The 9482-nt window shown below is 42.8% G+C and overlaps 2 protein-coding genes across 2 annotated transcripts in view; one reads left to right on the plus strand and one right to left on the minus strand.

Annotated features, from left to right (window-relative positions):
- Window positions 1–3349, minus strand: part of kdm6a (lysine (K)-specific demethylase 6A) — a 33705-nt gene extending 30356 nt beyond the window's left edge. Inside the window, exons 1-2 of the mRNA XM_020586961.1 lie at window positions 2761–3349; window positions 2554–2617 (exon numbers count right to left, since the gene is read on the minus strand). Of these exons, the coding sequence (XP_020442617.1) occupies window positions 2554–2617; window positions 2761–2930 (234 nt within the window). The 5' untranslated portion in view covers window positions 2931–3349. The remainder of the gene's footprint in view (window positions 1–2553; window positions 2618–2760) is intronic.
- A 2179-nt stretch (window positions 3350–5528) lies between these two features.
- The window catches only part of fundc1 (FUN14 domain containing 1), a 4201-nt gene continuing 247 nt past the window's right edge, over window positions 5529–9482 (plus strand). The window contains exons 1-5 of the mRNA XM_020586962.1: window positions 5529–5747; window positions 6242–6395; window positions 8578–8653; window positions 8765–8893; window positions 9452–9478. Coding sequence (XP_020442618.1) covers window positions 5729–5747; window positions 6242–6395; window positions 8578–8653; window positions 8765–8893; window positions 9452–9478 — 405 coding nt within the window. The 5' untranslated portion in view covers window positions 5529–5728. The remainder of the gene's footprint in view (window positions 5748–6241; window positions 6396–8577; window positions 8654–8764; window positions 8894–9451; window positions 9479–9482) is intronic.

Raw genomic sequence — 9482 nt, forward strand, 5'->3', positions numbered from 1 at the left:
GTTTAGTAATATAGTAATATGACTGTGTGCACACATCTGTGAAACAAGCAGTTACGCTGGATGCAATATGTTAGAACAGAAAAACTATTTAGATTTTTAAAAACTGGTAATTACCTCATAAAACAATTCAGCGATGTATTTATCTTATGAGTGAAAACCAAAAGCAAAAGACCGGGTAAAGCAAAACCGCTGCACTGTGCCACTAACTGTAGTACTATTGATTGTGTTTTTACGTTACGTTCATCCACGGGTCATTCTTAAATAACTCAACAATTCTCTGGATATAGATGGATAGCAAGGCTGAACGATTAATCATTGTCACAACAAAATCGTGATTTAACAGAACGTGAGTTTCAAATTGCAAAAGCTGCGATCTAAACTTCCATTAAAATGTTTTTTGACGCCAAAATAATCCGAGCAGCAACCCTGCAGGCTTCAAGAGATCACATCATCTGTTTCGTGCACTACAAAACCCCTTTTCTCAATCTTCAAATGATGTAGCATTATTTCTCAATATACATAGAATAAATAAAATACTGAGCATACCACTGAAAAACATACTTGTAATTGACAAAATGGACCTAATAAAGCATTCATAAATCATTCATTGCTGGAAAGCCAACCCAAATTAATAATGCCATTGTTTTTTTACTGAAATAAATGCTGGTCTTTGCCTCGGTGTAATATTAAGCTAACAGAAGTGTTGGAGAGGATTAAAGTCAAATCAAACTGAAGTGTACACAGACCCTACCACCTGATCTCACACAAGAGGAATAGCACCTATGCACACATTCACATAAGGAATCATCCATAAATTTGCCATTTCCTCACATATCAGAGCAATGCATCATTTCCCACACATGGTGTTAATGGTGATGTAGCAGTCCTGGTATAATGCTCTGTTCACCTTCTACCTATGAATTTGTGCCAGAGAGTTCTCAAACCGTGTACCCTGCAGAGACAGTGATTAAGCATTTAAAAAAAAAAAAAAAAACTCACTACACTTACACATGCATTTTCCAACTGTGAAAACTATACTGGCACAGTACGAAAATTAATCGTTGTTTTCTTGTTTAGTTTTGCTGGCTCTATATCAGTCTAAACCATGCCCCACACTGAACTATTGCTCTCCCTTCCCCCACATTTAACATGGTAGAGTCCAGAGAGAGGATATAAAGGGAACTTGGTATCAGTTGAGCTACACTCCACCACTGAAATACTAAAGTGTTTTAAAATGACACTGTCTTATATAAGAAAAGATCTCACAATCAGACCATACATGTTTAATGTTATGTGAATCAAGCCTGCGTGGATGGCCAGGTATCATGCAGAGTATGAAGGTCAGCAAAAACAAAAAATTGACAATAACTAAGAGCATGGATGGGCCTAATCTGAGTGACGTTAACAAAACAATGTTCCCAGCTAAACCTAGAAATCATGAAGCTACATGTTGAACACAGAACAAGCACAGGTTGCGTGACTGTAGGTACAGGGGCTGCATGAGCAGGGTGTAGTGTGCACCAAGTATTGAGCAGTTAGTTAGGTGGGCAGCCCGGGCTTCCGCCTTAACCATTGCTATAAACATTGAACGCCTCGTCGTCATATATTTTTGCGAAGGGTGATTAGCCTAGCCGCTGCTGCTAGTTAGCTAGGGATTTTCTTCTCATCTCCGCCATCTTAAACCAAGTCAAGCAGCCATTATTTTTGCAACACTAAAGTACCACTATCCGTTTGCTTATCCTTCAGTAATGTCAGTTGTGTTGTAGAAGCGGTATGTGTGAGCGAAGAAGGGAGAAAACCGTTGGACAGTTAGCCGCTACATGCTACCAGAGTGATCTGACGCACAACCCAAACTCCAGCTCCTGTTATCGACGATGGGACGGGTGGTTTTGTGGGACACCCAACAGCTACACCTCTGTCAACTTAACGTCTCTGCTCTCGATAAACATTCAGGAAGTGTGCATTTACCCTCTTAAATGTCGTACTTTTGCAAGTCACATTTAACAGGTAGCAAGGTTTGTTAACCTTACCTTAGAGTCCCAGTTTACAACTGTGCAGAAAATGTACCAAGCAACGTGGTTTCCTCACACATGACTGCCTGTCCCTGAGACACGTTATTAAGGATACCTCTGTCAAACACTTTGTCAACGGCCGACACCAAAGCTGTCACGTAGCACGGTACCTATTCTCACAACACCACCGATGTTAGCAGGGTGGAGATTCGGACCGTCCTGCCTTAACTGTGGCACAACGTTCTGTCTGATTGTTTAGTCCTGTTTCATACAACTTGGGTAAACATGGTAGAATGCTATTATGTGCTTCGCGGCATAAATGTCTGTTATTTGCAATAATCACGTCCATAAGTGAAAACTGCTTTTACAATCAGTTGCTGGTTCTGGTGCAAAGTTGAGAAAATTGGAGCTTGGGTATATCGCAGCTAGCCATATAGCAAGAGAGGCGTTGGGAGGTCTGTACCACTTATATCAGGTGGGATATGCACTAATCAGAGGAGATAACGGACAGAGGCGACTATGATCCTATTCTGTGGCATACCTTTAACAGCAAGGCCTTCGTTCTGGCGCCATCTTCTTGAAGGCTATGAAATCCAAACAGTGAACTGCAAGTAGAGGACAGACAACACACAGGCGGTTCCGTATTACTTGGGGGCATTCACATTTCTTGTTTCAAACTGCGCGAAGAAAAAAATAAAAATTGCAATAAAGGAACGTGTGAGACTGGTCACACGACAGATGGTCTAACCTGTCAATTCCAACCAAGCTTTCTTTCTCTTGCGCTGTTAGCTTCGGAAAGTCCTCTTCGATTTCAGTCGCTTTTCCCGACGCCATTTTCTCCTCGTCATTACCAGCAACGCCGAGACTCCGGGCAGCAGCTGAGGCAGCGGCGGTGAGCGACACTCCGCACGATTTCATAGATATGAAATGGGAAGATCGACGGGACCGAGCAACTCCGGAAAAATGCAATAACAACGAAAGTGCTGCACAGCTATCCAGGACTAAAACGGGGCGTAGCGTGATTCTTGCCAAATCCTCAAGGAAATTATCCCTTCAAGTTACCTTTCACACTCCTCATTGTACATCAAAACACAGCATGTATTCCAGTGCCAGTTTATGCATGAAGTTGATGTAATGTTGGGTTTAAAGAGTGAGTGTTATTTAATGATATAGCAAACTTCCCAAACCATCGGATCAAAGTTGTTGTAATTGTGTCACACAGGCAAACGCACGCCGCCACCGTCGACACGCCCTCTGCTCATCCTAACCAATCAGTGCCCGGAATCTGCTGTCATGTGACTTATCCCACTGATATGTTGCTAGCACGCGGACGGATGCGCGCACGCACACATGAAATAGACTCCCAAGGCCCGCCTTGAATCGTCTGATTGGTTTTTCGTCTTCTATTATGATTACGTAACTATAATTTAAGGCAGTCTATTGGCCCAAATAGCTGTCAATTTGTCTGTGGGGGACGGCTTTACAAGATGTTCAGAATCAGCTTTATTGGCCAGATGTGTTGGTCACACCAGGAATTTGACTCTGGTATAATGGCTCTCAAAGTGTATGTACGTGGCCCCGCTGTAAAGCAGCGAATATACAAGTAAACAGTATAAAGCTGAGAAAACAAAAAGGAAAGAAAATTAATGTGCAAACAAGAAAAAGTAATGTACATTAGGATTTTTTTTTAAAAGTACTTATAAATAGAGAACTATATATACACGCATTTTAGATGCATTTTCCAGACCGATATATACAAAGATGCATTTATAGATATAGGGTGGTTGTCCTGTTATACAGTCATGGGTTAAGTGCTCATTAGAATTAAGGTCCAGGGGAAGAAACTGTCCCTGTGCCTGGTTGTCTTGACGTACAGTGACCTGCAACGCTGTCCAGAGGGGAGGAGTTCAAACAGATTGTGTCCAGGGTGTGAGGGGTCTGCAGAAATCTTCTCTGCCCTCCTTGTGAGCCGTGAGGTGTACAGGTCCTCCATGGAGGGCAGGCTTGCACCAATGACCTTTTCTGCAGTCCTGACTGTCCACTGAAGTCTGTACTTGTCCTCTTTGGTTCCTGGAACAAACCAGACAGTGATGGAGGTGCAGAGAACAGACTCGATGATTCCTCTGTAGAACTGTATCAGCAGCTCCTGGGGCAGGTCGAACTTCCTGAGCTGACACTGATGACAGAAGTACATCCTTTGCTTTGCTTTTTTGATGACGTGCTGATGTTGGACATCCACTTCAGGTCCTGGGAGACAGTGGAGACCAGGACCTTGAATGACCTCCTGAAGTCCACTGTCATCTCGACTGTTAAGAGTGTGTTCAGCTCCAGGTTGTTGCAGTGGTTGTTCAACCTCCCCTCTATAGGCTGACTCGTCACCATCTCAGATGATACCGATGACCATTGTGTTGTCTGCAAACTTTAGGAGTCTAACAGAGGGGTCCTCCAAGATGCAGTCATTTGTGTAAAGGGAGAACAGCACCGGGGAGAGCATACATCCCTTGGGGGCACCTGTGCTGATAGTTCGGGTGCTGGATGTGGTTTTCCCCAGCCTCACCTGCTGCTTCCTTTCTGTCAGAATGTAATACACATTGGAGGGAGTGTAATGATTTAATTCTTAAGCTGCTCTAATTTTAAATTAATTTGGCTGTGTGTTCAGTAAAGTAAGAGAAGCCTGGCATGATGGAAGAGTACTTTTCATCTGCTGGTCAAAGATGATTTTTCAAAAACTGATGGCAAATATTTCAGGGAGGACACAAAGTCAGTTTCTCAATATGGCATACCTGCTGTTCATGGCCCTGTTGTCAGAAACCATAGAAAAATACACCACCAAACAACAAAATTGCCCCAGACACCTGTACATACCCCACCAACTGCATGTTAGGTAGGCATTTTTATATCTGCTGCTTTGACAACTTAATCACAGCTACACTATACGATTTTACCATATTGCTGCTATTTCAAAGTCACCCTTTGTCCTCTTGACTGGATTTCTTCCATATATTTTGTTATTTTGGGAAGTGCCTCAGTCATGTGGAGGAAGCCTTTGGTTAAAAACCAAAACTTCTACTTGTCCTTACTTGTGTCCTAACCACCTTCAGTGCATATGATAATGATGACCCAACATGACAGACAGGCTTGATTTTTAATTAAATTACATTTGTTTGTTAGTAGTAGTAGTAGTGTTGTACCACTTTGCTCGGTTTTATTTTTTTAAATAAGTAGTAATAACTGCAGCTAACACTTAAGCTATTCCTATACACCCTTGCTCTTCACCTACTTGATTGTATATACATTATATGTGTATGCATGCTCTTCTTGAACATTGTTCTTGGAACTGTCAACACTGGAATCTAAATAGTAAACTTTCTAATTCAGTGTCTGATGAAGTTTGATTAAAGCATGTTCAAACTGTTTATTTTGAAAGAGCCCACAATTAGCTTATTATTATTATTATTATTATTATTATCACCACCACAGTGTGTAAATACAGTTTTACAGGCAGACCTGTTTTTTTAATTTGACCGTCAAATGATGCAGATGACGCTGGTCTTGTGTCAAAATCTGTTCCCCCATTGAGATGTGTCTCCCCCTGCTAAAACTCCTCGGTGGTTAGGGTTAGGATAAGGTAGAGATTCAGGCTACAGGAAACACATCTCCACATAACACCTGTGTAGACGTGCACGCAGCTGAGGACACGAACAGCGTTTTCCAAAATGGCGGACCGCAATAAGGGTAAGCAGGCCCATAACCCAACTACATCACTGCCTGAACTGGACAGCAGCACAATTAGAATGATCTAATCATGGTTTATCCATAAAAAGTGTTGGTTACCTTTTATTTTGGTTGTCCCTAAAACTCGGCCTCCCTCTTCAGACGTACAGCAGCGTAGCTAACTTTTTAGATGTCGCTTAGCATTACTTGGGTGATGGTGCTAACTTTACAACAGAACTTTCCAAATTGAAAATGTAGCCACCGGTTACGTTAGCTAGCTGTTTAAACCCCTGTAACCTAAACTTCTGGACGGACTGTTTATTACCAAGTTATACCAGTGCGTTTAAAGTGTTGCGTCAAGTTTGGAACAGTTGCAATATTTTATCAGATTAGCCTTATAGGCTATAGCAGCCTTACCTTTTGTACACAGTCACCACTGCAGGACATCGGTTCGTTCGTTGCTATTATCTGTTAACATTATGTTGCATGTTTTTATGTTTTGCATGAATGTAAAGAGTTGGAAGATGAGATTTACGACAAAGTCGTAGACATCACGGAATATGCCAAACGTCAGCGATGGTGGAACCGGCTCTTCGGACAAAACTCCGGCCCTCTAGCAGAGAAATACTCCGTGGCCACTCAGCTAGCCATAGGGGGAGTAAGTGGATGGTAAATATCTTCATTTGAAATTCATTATGCTTCTTCCAGACGCCCTTCTTTAACTCTCCCACTTCGTTTTCTGCCCACAGTCTTGTTCTTTTCTCCACAGTCCGGAGGTGTTTTGGCTCATTCTCCTGCTATACTGCAGGTTGAAACCCAGAGGAGCGCTGACCTCCTTTATTAATGGCCTTTTTCTAAATAATACTTCAGAGGGTGTAATAACACAGTCTTTTCCAACACTGCCTTTGTACAGAGAGAATGTTGCTGCAAGTCATCAACAAAAGCTGGGACACCTGTAGGAACTGTTTACGTCAGTTTTCAAGGCTTCATTTACTTTCATTGCTGCAGAAAAGATGGAAGTTCACCTGTTACTGAAGTCCTGAACATGCCTGGTTTACATAAAATTCACGTAGAATTTTGGTTTTTAGTGGCTTACTTACTTACTAAATAACTGCCAGTTTACATCATAGCTTTGTATCATTTAAGGTTATTAACTGGACTTGAACTGCTTAAACATCAGCATAAGAAGTGCAAAAATGGAGGTGACCACACACTTTTGACCAGTAGTATACATAAAAAAAAAATATTTTGAGTGGTTCAGAAATAGTCCAGTGCTTCATCTCATATGGGTTCTGTACTACATTCTGATTTACCTTAAAATACTCGTCTTGTCTCATGTCTCCTCCACCACCCTGTACTTCCTTCTGTCTGAATGGAGAGGGCCGTCTGGGATAATATGCAGTATTACAGCTGCGGACTATAAACCAGAGGAAGGCTGCTGGACTGGATGGTGTCCAAGGACGTGTGCTGAAGGACTGCACGGACCAGCTGGCTGGAGTCTTCACCAGTATCTTCAACCAGTCTCTGGCCCAGTCCACTGTCCCACCCTGCCTGAAGTCCTCCGTCCTAGTTCCCCTGCCTAAGAAACCCAACATAACCAGCCTCAATAACTGCCGGCCAATTGCACTCACTCCAGTGGTGATGAAGTGTTTTGAGAAACTGGTACAGAGACACATTATGTCATTCCTCCCACCACCATCTGACCCACACCAGTTTGCATACAGGGCAAATAGAGGACGCCATAGCCACAGCCATCCAGTGCTGCCCCACTTGGAGCATCAGGAGAGCTATGCATGGCTGGTCTTTGTGGATTATAGCTCCACATTCAACACCATCCTCCCCCACAAACTGGTGGACAATCTTGTGGACCTGGGAATTCCATATTTCACCTGCATATGGATTAAGAGCTTCCTGTCTGGACGCAGCCAGAGGGTGAGAGTGGGCCCACACACATCCACAGCTCTTAGCCTCAGCACTGGTTCCCCACAAGGCTGTGTGCTGAGCCCTCTCCTGTACACCCACCACTGCACCCCCGCCCACCACAGCAACACCATTGTAAAATTTTCTGATGACACCACGGTGGTGAGGCTTATCTCTGGGGGGGTGAGACTAACTACAGGGATGAGGTGGAGAGGCTGATAGTGTGGTGCAGAGAGAACAATCTGCTCCTTAATGCCTCAAAAGACTAAGGAGGTCAGTGTCGACTTCAGGAGGAAGAAAACCGACATCTGGCCACTGTATATCAGCGGGGACCGTGTGGAGAGGGTGCCAGCCTTCCGCTTTCTGGGAGTCCATATTGAGGAGGATCTGACCTGGGGCGTGAATACCTGGACTGCTTAAAAAGGCCCGGCAGAGACTGTACTTCCTACAGGTGCTCAGGAAGAACAACATCTCGCAGAGACTGCTGGTGTCCTTCTATCAGTGCTCCATTGAGAGCATCCTTACATACTGTGTATGTGTATAGTACAGCAGCAGCACAGTGGGTCAGAGGAAAATGGTCCAGGGGGGTCATTAATACGGCCCAGGAGATCATCGACTGCCCTCTCCTCACTCTGGAAGAACTACACAGTTCCCGCTGCCTCAAAAAAGCCCAGAACATCATTAAGGACACTTCACACCCTGGACATTCACTCTTTGAACTGCTGCCGTCAGGTAGACGGTTCAGAGCAATCAAATCAAGGAACGCTACATTCTGGAATAGTTTTTATCTATTAGTGATGCTTTAATGATGCTTCAGTTATGCTTTAAGTGTTGGGCACTGTCAAGCAAACCGTATAGCAGTAATTTAAATGAAGTTGAGGTCATTATTTATATTAGATAAACTTCTTCCCCTGTCTCCTCTTCATTTTAGGTGTGCAGGATATCTCTTCCAGAAGGTTGGAAAAGTCGCTGCTATGTCTGTAGGGGGAGGTCTTCTGCTCTTGCAGGTATTCTTACATCGTTGTCATAAACACATAAGGTTTGAGCTTTTCATCAGAATAAAAACACTTTTGTGAATCTGCCACTCAGCTATTTTTCATCTGCTTCACCTTCAACAGATCGCTAACAATAGTGGCTACATCCAAGTAGACTGGAAGAGAGTAGAGAAGGATGTCAACAAAGCTAAGAAGCAGTTAAAGAAGGGCACCGATCAAGCACGCCCAGAGCTCAAAACATTTGTTGAGAAGGTAAAATGTTTGTGTTATGTTTTGGTTCAGCTGTCACTCAAGGGCCAAGCAGAACTTTGCTATCAGTCGAATATTTTTCACCCCTCCATCACACCAAGATAAGGGACAACCTGGTGGTCATTAAAACACTTACTCTATCATTGATTTTGAGACCATTATTGCGTGTCAAACCCCGTTGTTTCCTATCTATATTGATACTGTTAAATAAGGCAAAATATCAAAAATTAATCTAAAACAGCAAATTTTTAACTTAATCACAAATCCTCAATTACAGAAAAAATGCAGTGGGGTAGTGAGAGATTATGGGTTTTTGGCCGTTCTCTGTTTGATTATATGTATAAGCTCTCATTATCAACATGACAAAGAAACAACTAACTGTAGTTACTGTGCAGACAGTTTCTTCATAAGATCTTAACAATGTTTGTTTTGCTAGTGTGACTCAGGCTGTCTCTAAAATGACATAGATGAGTTGTACATATTGCATTTGAATGTGAATTAATGTCACTATGAGCATTGTAATTTTTTTCTATACTGAGACATGTTTTCTGTGTTTTGCAGTCCACAGAGTTTGTGAAGAAAAACGTTGTTG

This window comes from Monopterus albus, unplaced genomic scaffold, assembly GCF_001952655.1.
Source record: "Monopterus albus unplaced genomic scaffold, M_albus_1.0 scaffold432.1, whole genome shotgun sequence".
Classification (NCBI taxonomy): Eukaryota; Metazoa; Chordata; class Actinopteri; order Synbranchiformes; family Synbranchidae; genus Monopterus; species Monopterus albus.